The sequence below is a fragment of the Hemicordylus capensis genome, chromosome 2, assembly GCF_027244095.1.
Source record: "Hemicordylus capensis ecotype Gifberg chromosome 2, rHemCap1.1.pri, whole genome shotgun sequence".
Classification (NCBI taxonomy): domain Eukaryota; kingdom Metazoa; phylum Chordata; class Lepidosauria; order Squamata; family Cordylidae; genus Hemicordylus; species Hemicordylus capensis.
In genome coordinates, this window is record NC_069658.1 from 50,504,092 (window position 1) to 50,523,265 (window position 19,174).

Consider the following 19,174-nt stretch of genomic DNA (forward strand, 5'->3'; position numbering starts at 1 on the left):
AACGTGAAGAAGAATAGTTTAAATCCACCAGCTTATTCTGTCCTGCTCAGGTTGGGGGTTAACTCCTACTTCCCACCATTCAACAGTCACTTTGAGAAAAGGAGGAGATGGAACCCTCTTCCCCTCCATGAGGGGAAGATTGCCATTTAGGACCAGCAAACAGAAGTATTTTTTCACACAACGCATAATCCACTTGTGGAATTCTCTGCCACAAGATGTGGTGACAGCCAACAACCTGGATGGCTTTAAGAGGGGTCTGGATAACTTCATGGAGGAGAGGTCTATCAACGGCTACTAGTTGGAGGGCTATAGACCACCTCCAGCCTTAGAGGAAGGATGCCTCTGAGTACCAGTTGCAGGGGAGTAACAGCAGGAGAGAGGGCATGCCCTCAACTCCTGCTGTGGACTTCCAGTGGCATCTGGTGGGCCACTGTGCGAAACAGGCTGCTGGACAAGATGGGCCTTGGGCCTGATCCAGCAGGGCTGTTCTTATGAGTCATTCTAGCCCTAATTTGTTAAGGTATTATTTCTAAATGACTAGTACATTAAAGCACTAATCAACCAGTCTATTGACAAGCTGGGACCTAAAACTGGGATGTGATGCAAAGGATGCACATTGTATATAAATATTCTTCATATTCATATTTGTGATGCAAAGGATGCACATTGCACCAATTAAATCACAGTTTTCTTCTAGTTTGGTAACATTTAATAAGAGGAAACCAGGGTGAGGGAGAGAATATGACAAAGACAAAGAGGGAGAAGGGAAAGGACAGAGAGGATAGACTGACTGATGTGGTGGAAAAGATTTCAAGTGGATCACACTGTGGTAGACTGGGGTTAGAAGTAGGTGCCAGGCCAAAAAGGTTGAAGACTACTGCTTTGAGAGAATTCAGTATCATGGAAAGTTACTGCAACATTCCTTTGCTTTCCACTTTGATAGAACCAGGCTTCCATTACAGATGTATTGCCTCTGCCATTGCAACATGAAGAATTGCTTACTGAAGGCAAAAACCCTGACAATTTAATGGCACAAAGCTTCATGTAAGCAAGATTAACTGATAGATTTGGGCAAACTGTGAATCACATTATAACAAATTACATATACTGTAACAATCACTGGCCCATACCATTAAGTTTTTATTAAGAACAATGTATAAAGTATCACATTAAATACAGTTTAATACTCACAGGACTGTGTCTCTGATGTCAGCATAAGAAATAAAATGGGGAAAACATAATTACGTAAGATTTTGTTAAAGTTACATGTATTTGATATTTTCTTCTCTAACTTTCAGTTTGAAGCTATCATATTAAAATATAATTTAAAAATCCCTTCCATAGTACTTTTAACATATTAAAGAAAAGGGCAAGAGAAGAAATCTGATGGACAGAACGTTCAACACCATGTAGGCCAGGAGCTTATTTGAGCCAACAGAATAAGGCTTCCACAATGGAACTTTCCCATCTCCTCCCCGCAACTTCAGCCCACATGCTTCCTGAAAAACTGCTCATGAGGGTTGGGGGACCCTCAAGAATGGTGATGGGATACAGCACAGGGGAAATGGCAACTATTAGGCAGAAGCAGCTTAGGATTTCTCTTAGTCCAAGAAAGCTGGAATTTTACACACAAGTAGTTCAGCTGGTGTACATTGAAATGTATTAGAATAGTACATTTAAATCCATCTCCCTGGAAATTTGGGGAAGAGTCAACTGCGTAACAGCTGCAGTCACTTCAGCACAAAGAAAGCCAAGACAAATCTTGAGAAGAGATTTGAAGTGGAAATCAGAGATACATCTATGCTTGTACAATACACGTTGTACTCATTATTATTATATGACTGGTTGAAATGCAGTAAGAACACCACCCCTTTTGACTTTCCCCCTCACTTTTCAGGTGGCAGTTAAAGGAAAGTATAGGAAACCAACAAAGCCAATCAGCATACATTACAGCAATCAGACAAATGTTCCATTTTAGCATGATTCAGAGAATTCTAATCTCTCTAGTGACAGAATAATGTTTAAACTGGCATTATTAGTACATCAGAAAGTAACAAAATTTACAGCACATTTCTTAAAATCTGCTCATTTGTACAACAAATGTTTAACAAGGCTGCCCAGTACAAGTTAACTTCAGAATTGGATGAGGACTTTTCAGAATAGCAAGTTTTTTGGCTAACCAACTGAATTTTCTTTCTCTGAATGAAGATATTGTCCCTTCATATCCCAAACATCTTCTCAAACAAACAAAAGTGACAGCTTTATCCTTGCTTCAAAAAGCCTGGAATACCATATTCCAAAAGCATTCTCCAATTTTTAAAATATAGTTCATTAGAAACTGTTTTCTAATGAGACAGTTTTGAAATTTCATTTGTTTGAAATATGCATTTGTAGAAAATAGGTTAGTTTTAAAGTAGCCATGGAATATTATTTATGACTTAGTATAGCAGACATAGTACTGTGGATTACTTACAGATATAGCTGGTGAAAGAGTGATGTTCCCTATTGATTCTTTTAATTCCTCCAATGAAGGCATGGTATAATGAGAACTACTGTTTGGCTGTACAGGTTTAATTTCCACATGGAACTTCCTTCGTTCATCATCTTCAGAGTCAGAATCACTTGATGAATAGAAGTGGTTCTCTTTGGTATGTTATTTGCAGTTAAGGTAAAAGTTGATTAACAAATATCACTATTGCTCTATATAAACAAACATACAGCAATTACAAACGTTAAACACAGACAGCCATATTGGTCCATTAGAAAAAAAATCCAAAAGTCACAGTATGGTAATACCTTTATTAGGACCACAGAAAATGCCAGAAATGCTGCATTCGTACATAACAGGAAACTGGAGTTAAATGAGGCAGAGGTTGGATTTCCTGCACGTCAAAATGCATGGAACCTCTGCCCCATTTAAAAAGTGACTTGAGATTTCCCTCCTCAAACTCCAATTTGAACCCTTGAGGAGTTGTGAATTTCGCTGCTCCTACCTGAGTTTTGAATTCGGGGTTGTTACATCTGGAGGCTGCTCGAGGCAGCCTTCAGTTGAGGGAAGGAAGCCCCTCCCTCTCTCCATTCTGTTTGGCTGCCACAGCTGTCCTTCATGTAAAGGAAGAAGCCTGGCGCCAGTTCCCCCTACTCTCTGCAGTGTCCCTGACTGTAGTTCAGGTCCTGGCAGTTATGTCAGAATGTGGACAGGTTAGCATGAAGGGGCGGGTGGAACCATGGGTCCAAAACACCTTTGGTTTTGCATTATGTGAGAATGCAGCCAAAGTTGTGACTGTGTCTCATCTGGTTTGGTCCTAAAAAAGAAAAACAGATAGTTTAAACTCATGCCTTACATACTCAAAAAGACAAAGGGATCAAGTCCAAATAAGCATAACATAAAAAAGGATATTCTGACTAGCTTCTGGTTTAATGCTATACCCTTCTTCATCTACATCCGGAATGTTCTGGAATGAAAACAGAGAAATTATTGGGGTAATAAAACTCTGAAAATATTTTGACACCTATTGAAAAAACGATTTATTATATTTTGACCTTTTTTTTCATACAGAGGGCTTCCAGTAGGGGTGTGCTCAAACGGGCTCAGGCAGCCACAGGTGGGGTGGGCAGTGGTTCCCTTAATAAGCAGGTCCTTACCTGCTCTGCTGCTGCCCACCGCTTTCGAGGTGCTTGCTCTACCAATGGCTGCAGCGCTGTTCTCAGCACTGTGCCAATGCCTGTGCGTGGCACTGGCACACACAGGCTGCAGGGATCAGTGTCGCAGCCGCGTGCAGGTTTTGATAGAGCAAGCTCCGAGCCTGGAAAAGTGGGGGGGCCAGCAGCGGAGTAGGTAAGAACATAAGAACAGGATAAGGCCCAAGGCCTATCTAGTCCAGCATCCTGTTTCACACAATGGCCCACCAGATACCTCTGGGGAGCCCACAGGCAAGAGGTAAGTGCATGCCCTCTCTCCTGCTGTTGTTCCCCTGCAACTGGTATTGAGAGGCATTGTGCCTCTGAGGCTAGAGGTGCTGCTTATCTGCTTCTTAAGGGAGTTGCTGCCTGTCCTGCCGAACCCTAAGGAGGTACTGAACCTGTTCATGTACATCCCTAGCTTCCAGGGGGAAAGGAAGTTGTCCAAATTTAACTCCCTAGTGCTAAGTTAGTCTGGAACTCTTTAAACCTGCTACACTGGTGCTTCTCCCACTGCACCAGTGCTTCAATTAACCAGGATGTAAGCCACTGTCTGGAATGTGTGGACAATATTGATCAGATTAGTGAAACAACCTTTCCATGTAACACATTTAAAACTGTGTTTTTGCAACTGGTATGGAATATGATGGCCCACAAGTGAGTTGCTGGAAGCCTACAAACACTATTACAAAGGTTTGCACTGACTTTTTTAAAGGTACAATTAAGGCACTTACAGATGTACACCAAGAACTACCTGGTGAATAACTGACATCTGAGATGGCAGCTCTCCATTAACATAAGGATGGAGAGCTGCTGAGCAACTTGAAAGGCAGCCCCAATAGATAGCATTATGGGGCTGCTGTGAAAGGACTTAAAACCACTTCTGGGTAGCACTTCTTGGAAGGAGCGCTGCAAGCTGCTATTATAGCTTGAAGTGCTGTTTCTTTTACCAGGAACTTTACCAGTGGCATTATGTCTGAACTCATGGACCATTGACAAATCACAGTGAGGGGCCATTGCTCCGCCTCCAGAGGCTGCTGCATCATAGAAACAAAAATGGATTTACAGGTTGAGAATCCTTTATCCGGACTGCTTGTGACCAGAAGTGTTCCAGATTTTGGATTTTTCCAGATTTCGCAATAATTTCATAAATGAGATATCTTGGGCATGAAAGGTTACTGGTTTGGTTTTTTTGAAGGTTTTATTTAAAGTATATAATCAAATAAGCACTGAATTTACTGAAACATGGCATTTTAGGTGGAAATGAAACTCAGAACACGCTTCTCCTTCCCGCTTTCCCCTCTCTCAGAACAGCTTGAGAAGCATGCGAGTGGCAGTGCTTGAGAGGCAGTAAACAAAAGGCAGATAGCAAAGTCTGAGGAGAAAAACTAAAACGGGAGCTGACGAGCTGAGGAAGCAACATCTGCGAGTTTAGGGGCCATAAGCAATCGCTCCTGCAAACTGCACATCCCACCCAATCCCAGCCCCAACGCTTCCCAGCCGATTACAGAGCTGCTGTAATGTTCTCTCCGTAATGTTGCGGGCTTTTTGCTGCTTTGTTATACAGTACTGTATATACTCTGTTAGCTGCTGAGTTGGGGCCGGGATTGGTTTGGGGGCTGAGGGGTTTTTGTGTGTGTGAGAAGTTGAAGCTACAAGCATTATTTTCCCCCCTCTCGGTGTGGTGTCTGGATTTCAGAGCTTTCCGGATAAAGGATTCCCGACCTGTATAAAGCTGAGCCTCAGCAAATAGAAAACAAAAGCAGACAAGAAGCTCTAAACCACAGTTTCACTGTTGTATATCTGAAGCTATGGTGTGGGGTCTAAGTAGGGTTGTACAGAACCAGTTCCATTCAAATTGCTCCAGTTCGACCGGTTCAAGCTCAAACCGGACCCCCCAAAAGCGGGGCTGGTCCAAGTTCAGGTAGAACCAGTTCGACCTTGCTTGTAAAGGGGAAACCGGTAAGAATTCCCTTTTAAAAGCAAAAAGGAATTCCCTAATTAAATGGTGTTCAAGGGATGGGAAGGGTGGGCAGGCGAGATAACACCTTACTGGCTGTGGAAGCGGCCCCGCTGTCATCTCCCTTAACAACCTCACCACGGGCCGGTGGGCAGCCCATGCATACACAGAGGCTGGAACCGAGCTGCCCGCCAGCCCGCGGTGTGTGTGTGTGTGGGGGGGGTTGCCCTTCAGCGGGGCTGCTGCTGCTACAACTGGTAAGGTACCCTCTCACCCGTTCCCCCACTCATCCCTTGAACACCGGATTCCCCTTTACAAGCAAGGGACTTGAACCTGGTCGAACCGGTTTGATAGCATGAACAGGAACACTATCCAGTTGTAATGAGCCAGTTCATGGACCGATGGTTCAGTCTGAGTTTGAACTGAACCACCGCTGGCAGTTCCGTGCACACCCCTAGTTCGAAGTTCAAGCCATGGTGTGAGTTCTTAACTATAGCTAGCACAAACTATGCTCTGGAGTTATTTTTGAACCCACCCTAACACAGCTACTCCTCTGGAAGTGGTTAATAGATAAAGAAGTGTTGACTATTTTGGCTACTAATCATATTTCTCTTTTCCTGTGGATTTGAAAATAATTCTGTACTTGATTTTATCATGAAGCAAAGTTCTTTCTCAGATTACAAATTTTCAAGATACCATTGCATAATTAAAAGCAAGCAAAATTATGTAGAAAATACCCATCCAGTACAGTCCAGTATCTAAGTTTTACTTGCTCAAAATCATAAAGCTTTAGCTATGCTTGACCTTAAACTGACCTTCTTGATAGGATAAAATGTACTAACAAGACTTGACAACAAAGTAAATGGAACATATACAAATAGCTAGAGGCCATGTACATTGCCAGATTAATACTACAACTAAAAGGACATCTGAAGTTATACTGTTGATGTTACAAAGCTATTTTGTTACCCATCTTAATTACTGTAAATTCAACAAATACTGTTTAACATTTACTTTCAATAGCTTTGGACACAAACCAAAGAATAGGCTGTTCTTTACCTGTGGCTAGCACTCTGTTAGAAGTAGGTGGTAACCTGGTCTTTTATGTGAACATGGAATGGAAGATTTGTCTGTCTTTTGTTGTACACTGCTAGGAGATATTGTAATCTGGTGGTATAGAAATGTAACAGCAGCAGCAGCAGCTGCTGCCTTCTAAGGAATCCTGATAATCTTCCATGAAAAACCAGCTTCCCTGAACACAATTTGAATTTCTAGAGCAGCATCAGAGTACAAAGTCTTTACAGCTTATATGGCACAGAAATTAAGATGGGCACCTTAATTTACAAACGTCACACCTTTTGAAATATGAATGAGAATTGAAAGCAACTTAACTCATCTTAAATGGAAGGTTTTGGGATTACTGAGTTTCCAGGCTTTGTGAAAAGGAAAATCTGATTGGCCAGTGTGGGAAGTTTTTTACCTGTGCAAGCTAAGTGGAGCCTCTATACTCTGAGGTCATACATCTCTGATGTAGAAACTTCATATTCAAAGGCAGTCTGCCACTGCCTTGTGTGCCCCTGCAAGGGCCCCAGCCACCTCACATTTCCTCCCAAGTCCATTTGCCACCTCATTCCATTGCAAGCTCCCTTGCTACCTCACTGCCAGATCAGTGGAGGGAGAAAAGAAAAGTTCATCAAGGAAAAGAAGGTAAAAGGGAACATTTAACTCTAGAACTGCCAGAGTGCTCCTAGACGCTCCTTATCAAGAAGCTAAATTCAAAACCAAGATGTCACACTCCAGAACTTGATCCTCCCAGTTCTAGCTTCAGAACCCTCAGAGGATAATCAGTGCTAAGTGCCCTTAATTAGTTTACTCTGTTATTATGGGGACATCAGAAGGTAATAACTCAAGCGATACTGGAACAAGTTAAAAAACCAGTATATATCTTTAAAAAAAACCTTTAAAGGGACAGTAAAAAAAAAAAGATGTGTTATCTGATGGGGAAAAAAATACAACAATCATTTTCTAGAGTTTAAGGGTCCAGAGTTTAAATGATGCATCCCAACTATTTTACATCAGATCTGCACCAGATTTGGAGGGATGGTGTCTTTTGTCACTTAGCTGATGTATGCAAATGACCAGGAAGATTTGATAGATGGCTTTGATTTTATGACCAATGGAATGTTTAGTAATTATAATGTTGGAACAACTCCTCATCTTAACTATACTGTATAGCATATAGTAGTAAAGGTAAAGTGTGCTGTCGACTCCAGGCGACCACAGAGCCATGTGGTATTCTTTGGTAGCATACAGGAGGGGTTTACCATTGCCTACTCCTGTTCAGTATGAGATAAATACCAGCATAACATAAATAAATAAATAAATAGTCCCTCAGGTTTTTAAGAAGGACATGTAGTTTCAACAATCATCCTATACATTTCAAAGTATAAAACATATTGTTATATTCATATCTGGTACAACCTGGATTCAGCTATCAAGGGATGAAGGATAGTTATTTCTATAGGCCCTTTGTTACACACTCTGCAGAGCAAAGAGTACTGCTGTTTGCTAAAACTGAGATTAGAGAAGTCTGGGTGCATGCATAATATTCTGGAAATGCTGTAGAAGGGAAATCATAATTATGCTTTGAAATTAGGAAGCTAAATTATTTTAAAGGGAAGAAAAAAAAATAAAAGGATTGGAGTAGCTGAAAGGAATATGCCAGGCATGTATACACTTGAATTTGTTTCATTAATTATTAAACAATGAGCACCAAAACATGCGAGTCAAAAAGTAAACACTGCAAGTCAACCCCAATTAGGTTTCACTCCACTGATTTATTCCCGGAATTGTCAAAAGCCATTAATTCTATAAATGGCATGATAATTCCAGTGATACATTTGTCAACTTCTTTTATATAAAGTCACAGAAAAATGAACATTTCACTTGCTCATACTTCTTGCAGTAATAAAGAAAAATCAACTTCAGAATAGATTCATGACAAAATAGTGAAGACGATTTTGAAAGAAAAAAATTAGTTTTACAGTTTGTAATATTAGTTTTGTAGTTTGTAATAACAGACACTTGTATCTGACAAAACTGTCCTAGACTATTTGAACCAAGTAAATTAGACGTATGAATTCTTTAGAATATTATTTGTTTTAAGACTGGGAGGAAAAAAAGTTCTGTCCACAGTAATTTTTTCACAGCATTTTTTCCATTTCCCCAAGGATTTCCACCTTTGTTATCTTGAATTACAGGCTGACAAGACAGCAAAGGAAAACTAGAAATCAAATTGATGAGAATGGAACACACTACACATATTTTGTTTGAAACTGTGAGTTTTTGAAAGGTGTGAACTGTATTTAATATATGAGTACTTACAACTGAATCTGCATCTGGACATTCCCTGTTTAAAAAAATAGACAATGTTTATAATATATAAACATGGGTTTTATCTATTAACATCCATAATATTTTGATTTTCTATTGAAAGCATCTCTCTGGACACATAATTGTTTCCTAACAACTTTAAAACCCAGTGTACAGAGGATATGACAGATTAATAGTCTATCAAAATATGTTGTTAAATAAATTAAGATATGAGCTGCTAGAAAACAAATCCTTGAAAATACATGGGGTTTGAGCCCATACATACGAGTCTCACACACCATTGATTTTAATCACTCTACTTCTTTTTTTTTTTAAAGGGTCTTCAGCAATAGATAAATTTCCAACTTGTATATTCATCAGGACTCATCAGAACAGGATTCTGAATTTAAAACAACCCACTGATTTCTAATTTCAAAGCACTTAGACAAAACCTAAGTCATGTAAGTACGGTATTGCTACTGGAGCACCATGCCCCGAAGAACTTTCAGATGTTGCTAGTTTGTGTCTGTCAGGGTTTTAGTGTTTATTAGCTCACTTATTCACCAACTTATCTTTAAATTGGGTTTATCCATTCTGCCTGAACCACTTAGTTGAAAGTGTTTGGATAAGGTACAGTAGATGCCTTTTGGGGTTCCTGGTTGTGGGGGGTGGGGGGAGATTGCCCTTTCCCCAAGGAATAGAGGTTGCTTCCAACCCTGGGCACACATACTTTCTGACCTATTCTGGGAGAGCTCAAGAGTTCAGGTGCCTTTCGTCAATAATTCTTGAAAAACTGCAGATCCTGATAATTTCTCCCAGGACACAGCCTACTTTATACTTTCTTCCTCAGATAAGTCATCTTCCTCCTGGTAGGAGGGATAATGGAAACTTCCAAATGAGCAGATGATTATATTTTAAGGTAGATCTGCTCTAGCTGCTCAGTGCCCTTGTAGGGAGAGGAAATTCATGTGGCATCCTTTATTCTGCTGGGACCAACTCCTGGATCTCCCAGGTCACTGACTATTTAACTTATCCAAGTAATTATAGCTTGTCAGCCAAATATGAGGATGGCCATTTACCAAGGTGGTATATTTGGAGCTCTCAGAGTATACATTGGGTCTTATGGTGCATTCACAATCTCAGCTGGTGCACTGCATGGACTAGAGTATTGGGAAATGGCAAATAATGCCATTGCCATCACTCATATTCAGGTAACTGAAAGTCTGGCATCAGGCCTCCTTGCAGTGGGCATGCTGTTCTTCTACCTGCCACTGATTTAGGAAGGCAGGTGATAGGCATTCTAAAGCCACTTAAAGTTATTGCTTCCATCTCTCCCACACAGCTGGTAGCAGGGAGGGTTATGGACAGTTTAAATGAAAAGCACCTCTTAAATAAGCTTCAGGATTTGTGTGTCTCTCCTCCTCTCTCGCCACCAGTTCCAGGTAGTGTGGAATCTCCTCCTCTCCATTTGCATGAGGGTGGGAGATCTAATTTAAGTACAAAGCCCATTAGCTAATCTTCAGCTTTATCCTCTGTTGCTTTGTGTGATCATGGGGTTGAGTGCATGGTGAAGAATTGCAATCTTCTTCCTTCTCCCCTTCTCGAGCCTGCTGTGCTCTTGCTTAGAAATGCCTAGCTACACTTCTAGGGAAATGTAGGGGGAATGAGAAGCTTAATAGCAAAGTAAGAATTTTTTTTTTAAGCTGGAGCTCAACAGTTCTAGAAAAAACTCTGTGACATGTACAGAAGACCTGGCATAGTAAAGTCAGATTCCACCAAGAAGTGGCACTTTCTGAGAGGCTGAGGCTGCTCTGTGGTGCACTCCAAGTATTCTCAAGAAGAATACTGACTATCAACATTACTATGAGGGAAGGTTAGTGGAACATTGCAGGGTGGGTGGGTGTCTCATAAAGGACTGCAAGAAAACAGTAGTTTTGGTAGGAAGCAGAAACAGAGAGGCAGACCCGAGTTTCATATACTGATTAGAAGTCTACAGCTGCAGATCCCTTGTGATACTATGCTAGGATAATACAGAATAATCAGTATATCATACAATGGCCCAATGTATAATTTGGTCCTGTGACTTGGTGCATATTTTCCTTGTTGTGTTTGCAGGCTAGGCATCCTTCAACAATTCTTCATTTATATCTGAATTCTCATGAGGGATGCCCAGCCTGCAAACACAATAAACAGGCCGCTTACCTGTAACATATAATCCCTGTGGGAATCCATGCTCACTCAAAAATGAGTCTTCTGCCCCTGTGCAGGAGGACCTCGGAAGAATCTTTAGCTCTGTTTAGGTGCTCTGGCCCTTTAAGGCATAGTGATATTGAAGCCTATAGAAAAGGCTGTGGAGTGCCTCCCCCTTCGGTTCCTGAATTTGTGACTTCTTAAGCTTCTCCATCATTTTGTCAGTGTCCTTTGAGAACCATCCTTCACTGTCCAATGGGAGATTCTCAATCTTTTCCTTCATACCTGGCTCCAGAGGTGTAGAATGGAGCCAGGCATGATGATGGCTCCGCCTAACACCTTCGATTCTGTTTAAGTCAGGTGTATGGCTGTGCTAAGGTGTATGGCCGTTGCCTAGTAAGGTCTGCCAACTTAGACAGAGTAGACAGAAACTTGCCCTTAAAAGGCTCAGGCAAGGCATTAGCTTCATCTTTCAAAACATCTCATAGAGATTATTGGTATTTGACCATGCAGGTCACGTAGCTAGCCACCTTGAGAGAAAAACATCCTGAGGAGTAAAACCTCTGCACAATGGAGTCCAGTTTACAGCCTTCCTTATCTACAGGGGCCGAATGTTTCCGAGCAGACTTAGTTTGTAGTGCACAGTCCACTACTAGATAATTTGGTGCTGGATGTTTGAAAAGAAAATGGCAGGAAGCCTCCTGGACCTGATATAGATTCTCCATCTCTTTACAAGGAAGAGTAAAAGTCACTGGGGTTGACCAAGCAGCCTTAGAAGCAGCCACCAGGGACAGAAGCATTGGTAGCACGGTGGGATGTGCTACAGACGTGGTGGCCAGATAACTGTATACAGGGTCTGTAACAGTATCCTCTGGAGGAGGAACCTCCAAGCCCAAAGCTTTCACCATTTCTTGGATTTCCACCCAATAAGATTTAGTTTCTTTATAAGGGGAGTTTGACAGTTGAGTCCACACAGTATCATTGGGAGAAATTTTCAGCGGCACATCCATAACATCAGCATCTGGATCAGAGGGGCACGAGGAATCCCCATCCAAATCAGGGTCCTCCGGTAAAGAGTCCCTTGGGACTAGTTGTGAAGGAGGAGCTGGTGATGCAGGCATAGACAGGAGCGCTGGGTGCACAGGGTCAGGGACCACAAGGAGTGCAGGCATATGAGGATGCTTAGGAGGCTCAGAAACAGGCGGTACCAGCAGCACTGGAGTGGGCGATGGAGCCCTAGGCAAAGGTGTGGCAGATTGTGAAGGTGCAGGTGCTACAGCTGGCTTCTTGAAGGGGTTAGTTGGTTGCACATTCAAGGGGTCTGGTATATCCCCATGGTTTTCCAGAGCCTGTATTCCCGAAAATCATAAGGTAAGGCAGGTGAATTATATGGGGATGGGAGCGAAGGCGTTCTCTAGTTCTGAGGTGTGGTGAGTCAAAGGCCCCTGGAGAATTATTATAGTTGGGGTTGATAGGAACATGGGATAGAAGGAAGTGGAACCTCTCCCTCCAGGGAAAAGCTGAAGGCCACTTTGAGAGAGAGACCACCTGCTGGCATCTTAGGAATTAGCACAGGGACTCTGGTTCATCAGTATCAAGTCCCTGTGACAGAGTGAACCGTTTAAAAGTTGAGCCCGACAGAGCAGAATTTGCAGATCCAAGGCAGCATTCCAGCTCTTGATGCAATGGGGTTCGCAATGCCGGGAAATCTAAAGAAGGCATTTCCAGATGATCCAAAAAGTGATGAGAAGGTGACTGGGCAGGTTTTGAAGTCTGTGAAATAACAATGAATGATGGTGGCACTGAATCAACAGATGAAAGTCAAAGAGAAGCTGTAGTGGCAATCTGTGCTGAAGGCATCGAAGAGGTTGTGGGCATCAACAGCATCGAGATCGGAACTCCCAGAGATGATGAGTGCCTTGGTGCTGAATGCAAAGGAGCAGACGTCAATGGGGCCGGCGCCAAGCAAAGCAGCACTGAAGATCGGGACATAGAGCCGGAGCTGATAGACATTGATGCAGAAGAGCTTGAAGATCCTGGTGCTGACGATGTCAGAGCAGTAGTCTTAGAAGATGAGGGACGAAGTGAGTATGAGGCCCCAGGTTGAGCCGATGACGACGATGGGGTCTTTGACGAGGACGGAGTCAAGCCTTTCGGCACCAAGTCCAGCGTTGAGTGCAACCTAGATGGCACCGATGAAGGAGCGTGTTTTTCCTTTTCTTGTGGGGCTCCCCCGACAAGGAACGATGGCGATTGTGCTTATGTTTATCCAATCACTCCTGTCCTCTTTCTTGAAGTCTGATGGCGCCAATAGATCAGGCGCCAAGGTTTTTGGCTGGGATGGGGGAATTGGTCTTGGTGTCCCTTGGCGAAGTATATTTTCATACAAAGACACTTTGAGGCGAAGTTCCCAACTTTGGTGGGTTTTCTTTTTAAAAGATAGACATGCTTTACAAGCACTGGTATTGTGCGAATCACCCAAGCATATGAGGCAATCAGAATGCCCATCGGAGGAAGGCACAGTGCCCTTACAAGTAGTGCTTGTAAACTTTTAGTAACAAACATAGCCAAGTCCCAAAAACAGTCCAGAGTTAGCCAAAAATTCAGAAGTAAAATGCCTAAGCCTAGGGAGCAACTAATCCAAATTCAGAAACAGTTCGAGGTCAGAAAAGCAGAGTTAAAATCAGTCAAAAAATACAGAAAGAATAGTCAAGAACAATCTGTAGTCAGCCAGAAAGACAAAAAGTTTTATGCTTCAAATCTCTTACAGGAATGAGGGAAAACAGGAGCAGATCCTTCCCGAGGCAACACGAGCAGTGGACAAGAAGGAACTGAAGAGGGAGGCACTTCACAGCCAGTTCTATAGGCTCCCTTGAAGGCTCCAATATCACTACGCCTTAAAGGGCTGGAGCTAAACAGAGCTAAAGATTCTTCCGAGGTCGCCCTGCGCAGGCACAGAAGACCGAGTTGTGAGGGACCATGGATCCCTACAGAGATACAGAGAATATGCACCAAGTGACAGAAGTATTTCAGCAAGATTCATAAAGATCTTAACAGAGAAGCACTGCTTTTAGAACACGCTTTGATTTGACACTGCCAACTTGATTGCGTTCCCTATAATTTGTTGTTATAAGCTTTGAAAGAACCAAAAGATCAGTATCTTTAGAAAAATAGGTTCATGCTGTCCATTAAAACCATGAACTGTAAAGTTAACAATTATCTTCTTTTATGCTTTTTTTAAAGAATAAGTAATTTAGTAGATGTTTGCAACATACTTACACAGATTCTGCATCTTTTTCCTTCTTAATAATCCCCGATAACACAAAATGCATTTTTTTCCTCGGCTTTATCCCTACAAAGCAAAACACTTTGTTAGATGAAGACTAAGATGAAATCATTCTCAATAGTACAAGTCTATGGCTACAGATGTGGGAATTATCTAAGGACAAAGGAGCTCATGCGTGCACCACCACACATAGGACAAGATCCAAACTAAGTTAGTTTTCACTAGGGTTGCTATATTCAAGCATTCCAAAACCAGGCATCCTGATTTGCATATTATGCAAATAAACTGATGCATTGTCCAGTTTATTTGTATTTGATCTTGATATCTACCAGCAATATTTGGGCAGGATCTCTACCTGACCATTAAACACTCAGACTTTATATCCCAATACTTTCTAATATACAAGTTCTGTTTTAACCTTGACTAATTAGCTGTGCGTAGTGCAGTCATGGATTCCTCACCAACCACAGACTAACACCTCACTCCATTTTCCAGTACTTGAATATGCTGTTTATTGGTGAATAAATATGCTATTTTATTGGTTTAAATATGCTATTTATTTGTCAAGGTGAAGATACCAAATCAAAGCTCATGCTGAGGAGCAGTACAGAATGCATTTTCATTACCAATAAATTCAAGAATTGACTAAATTAACACTAAATTCTAGAATTGACCCTACAGAACTGGCACTAGGGATTAAGGCTTTCACACTTGAGCCTTGACACAGTCACCATTTACATCCTGAGATAAGACCACAAAATGTAACACCAAAATGACTCCTTTTGATTTAGAATACAAGTTATAGGCTGGAAAAGCGCAAGGAGTAGAGAAAATTCATGCTGGCTTAAAGCAAAATTAAAACACAAACAAAATAACATCTGTAGGAAAAAAATGAAAGACTACTAAGTTTAAGATATTAATAGCAGCAGTAGGCTCAAAAATATACAAAGCTTTTCATTTAAGGCTGCAATCCTATACACACTTACTTGGGAGAAAGTCTGATTGAAATCAATGGTACTTACTTCCAAGTAGACATGCATAGAGTGAATTGCATTACAAAGCCAAAATGTAAACATTACAATACACAGGTAGGCAATGATTTAAATCAAAATCAAGCCATCCTCTCAGGAACCCTATAGAGATCTCCTGCTGACAAAAAAACAAAAGCAACATTCTTCAGAGGGATTATCTATTGTGAACCTCTCCCAGCCAGTCTCCTGTGCTTACCTGCCTTTCTCTAAGTCCAGCTGTTGAACAGAATAGTGGTGACTACACACTTTGCTCCTCAACACTGCTTCTACAAGGGCTAGAGCCAGGGGCGTAACGATAGGGGGGGCAGGGGGGCACGTGCCCCAGGTGCCACTTGGGAGGGGGCGCCAAAAAGTGCCCCTGCCAGTCCCCTGCTTTTGGCAAAAAAAATTTTTTGTGTGATTTTTTTTTGGGTCATTACGGAGATCTCCGGTGGGCGGGAGCTCCCATTGGCTGCCGGAGAACACATGACCACCATGCTGGTTGTCTCAGTTCCTCCCTCCCTGCTTGCTGCATGCAGGAGGAGTGGAGCGGAGTTGCTTGCGAGAGCTGCTGCTGCTGCTGCTGGGGACGTTCCTTGACTCTGCCTGCCTGCCGTTTGCCCACCACACTGCCCTCTGGCTGCATTTTATTCTTCTGTTCTGCATTAACAAAGTAAGTTTCATTGCTCAAATCTCTCTCTCTCCCCTGTGTGTGTTGTGTGTGAGAGAATGCCCCTACTCCCTTGCATAAGGTCCTCATTTTAGCTCTTCTGTGCTTTGCATAGCAGGCTTCACCCCCCACCCCCCACCCCTAAACCGAGGGTAGCTGCCTGCAAGTGGAGCCAGTGGCGCTCTCCTGGCTTGCATTGTGTGAGTTTCTGGCTTGCATTGTGTTTCTGGCTTGCAATGTGTTTCTGGCTTGCAGTTTCTGGCTTGCATTGTGTGAGTCCCGGTGGGATTGCAAAAGGAAACTCACGCAATGCAAGCCAGGAGAGCGACTTGTGGCTCCACTTGCATTGCCCGCGTTTCCTTTTGCAATCCCACCTCTGCAAAAGGAAACTCATGCAATGCAAGTGGAGCCACAAGTCACTCTCCTGGCTTGCATGCATGAGTTTCCTTTTGCAGAGGTGGGATTGCAAAAGGAAACTAGTAGTACTAGTACACAAGATCTTTGCAGCTCTGCTAGTAATTACAACTTCTGGATCATCCCTTAGCATGGGGGGTGGGGTGGCAATTTAATTGGAACTCATTAATATAATTTTTGAATAATGTTCAGTCTGTCTGAATTAATACTAGGTTTATTCTTTATAGCAGATTTTTATTAGCAACATACAGTCTACAACATTTTCAGCCTTGTTCATTTGGTGCATATTGTAGATATTCTGTCTCCAAAACATAAGTACAGCATCTATATTTTTGAAGGGGGGAAAATCCCATTTAATACAGTGTGAACAAATTGGTCCAAAAAGTAGCAATGGGAAGTTTTTCTTTCTGCCCCTGTAGCTTTAATAAGATAGAGTGCACAAATATCACTTGATTAACAGCTGCGATATTAATTTCCCTTTTTGGTTGCTTGACTTACAGCGAGAATCATGTCAAGGCAGTGGAGAACCAATTAAATTGATTTTAATCTTTGTTAGGGAAGATAACATGCCTTTTTCTCTCCTTGTTTAAATAATTAAAGTTTCAGTAGGTATTATTTCTGGCTTTAAAGAAATTGGTATCTTAATGTAATGGAATTCTTCTAATTACATACTTAATAGTTTTTAAAAAGTTAATCACGTTTTTTCATTCAATGTGTATTTTGTTTTACATATTAAACTTGTATTTTCCTTTGAGAGAGTTTTAAAAATAAGAGGAAATTGGGAAGGCTTTTTTAAAACAAAGAAAAATCTCACCCCTACTTATTCATGATCTTTTTGATTTGCCTGTGTAATTTCAAGCAAGTCAGATGTAATTGCAAATAACATGCAGAAGATCCCAGGTTCAATCCCTACCTCCAGGTAGGGCTGGGAGAAACTCCTGCCTGAAACCTTGGAGAGCTGCTGCCAGTCAGTGTGAGCAATAGTGAGCTAGGTGGACCAATATCTGACTCTGTAGACAGCTTCCTACGTAATCAAACCATAACTTGCCCTTACGTTTAATCCAATTGGATGCATTCACATTCACAGCTTACATCCAATAAACTGCTGAGTAAGCCCTCCAAACTAGGATCACACAGTGTGGTTTGCAATTCTGGTATATGAAGGGCCCAAACCTCAGTTTTGCTGTTCAGGTGCATAGGCAAACGGTGATTTAATTAAACCAGGAGGTTATTTATTAAGACTGTGTATGAGAGGGAAGCAGAAAGAGGAGGAGATCATGGCTCAAATAATGGTGGCTGAATGTGGCCATTGAGTTTCCCAGGAATACAACCAACGTAAATTGTGCTACAAATAGACATTATTATAGAATTAATAAACATAGAATATCTATGATAGACTAGAATATATGTCTATTATAATTTAAGTCTCTATTATAATATAAGCATAAATCTTGAATAGACTAGAATATCTATGATGGAAAAGACTAGAATACCTGTCTTGTCTTTTCCATTTTGGGACACAAAACCTATTACTATGTTTAAAAGCATTTATTTTCTGGCCATGAGGACTGCAAACTTAGGCTGTTAGTATGCAAGACATTTCTTTAAAATATATATTTCTAAAGGGCCTTGTAGCCTCATGTTTCCTTTTTCCTGTCCCAGTATACTTGCACGGATGCAGCCCACAACCCACATTTGACTATGACTGTGACACATTTCCATATTTCTGGGGGCAGCCGGGGGGAAGGAGGGGGGGGGCGCAATTTCAGTGCTTACCCCGGGCGCCGTTTTCCCTAGTTACGCCTCTGGCTAGAGCTTAGCTTTTTTTAAAAAATGAAAGCTGGGAATCTAGGCAAGCTAATGGGCTAACCATGTACCAGGGAACATATTTAAAATCCAGTAAATAAGCAGAAATTGGTGGAGGTGGGGCGGGGGGAGATGGCAACCTTAGTAATGACTCAGTACCACTGAAATCAATGACACAAATTAATCATGACTAATTTATATCCTATTAATTTTAATGAGTCCTTGTCATGTTTAACTGAGTCTGGATTTTGCCCATAAGTAGTAACATTTAACTCATGCTTACACACACAATAGTAAATAGTACAATTTTTAAAGATACCTCATAAGAACATAAGAACAGCCCTGCTGGATCAGGCCCAAGGCCCATCTAGTCCAGCATCCTGTTTCACACAGTGGCCCAACAGATGCTGCTGGGAGCCCAAAGGCAGGAGTTGAGGGAATACCCTCCTGCTGTTACTCCCCTGCAACTGCAACTGGTACTCAGAGGCATCCTGCCTTTGAGGCTGGAGGTGGCCTATAGCCCTCCGACTAGTAGCCGTTGATAGACCATGAAGTTATCCAGACCCCTCTTAAAGCCATCCAGGTTGTTGGCTGTCACCACATCTTGTGGCAGAGAATTCCACAAGTGGATTATGTGTTGTGTGAAAAAGTACTTTCATTTGTTGGTCCAAGATTTCCTGGCACTCAATTTCATGGGATGACCCCTGGTTCAAGTGTTATGTAAGAGGGAGAAGAATTTCTCTCTATCTATTTTCTCCACACCATGCATGATTTTATAGACCTCT

At 41.8% G+C, this 19,174-nt stretch overlaps 1 protein-coding gene across 2 annotated transcripts in view; it reads right to left on the reverse strand.

The window, feature by feature from the left end:
- FCHO2 (FCH and mu domain containing endocytic adaptor 2) overlaps nt 1-19,174 on the reverse strand; it is a 140,675-nt gene that overhangs the window by 53,282 nt on the left and 68,219 nt on the right. For both annotated transcript variants that reach the window (XM_053297568.1, XM_053297569.1), the window contains exons 10-14: nt 14,483-14,555; nt 9,026-9,050; nt 3,398-3,455; nt 2,474-2,649; nt 1,192-1,203 (exon numbers count right to left, since the gene is read on the reverse strand). In XM_053297568.1, coding sequence (XP_053153543.1) covers nt 1,192-1,203; nt 2,474-2,649; nt 3,398-3,455; nt 9,026-9,050; nt 14,483-14,555 — 344 coding nt within the window. The remainder of the gene's footprint in view (nt 1-1,191; nt 1,204-2,473; nt 2,650-3,397; nt 3,456-9,025; nt 9,051-14,482; nt 14,556-19,174) is intronic.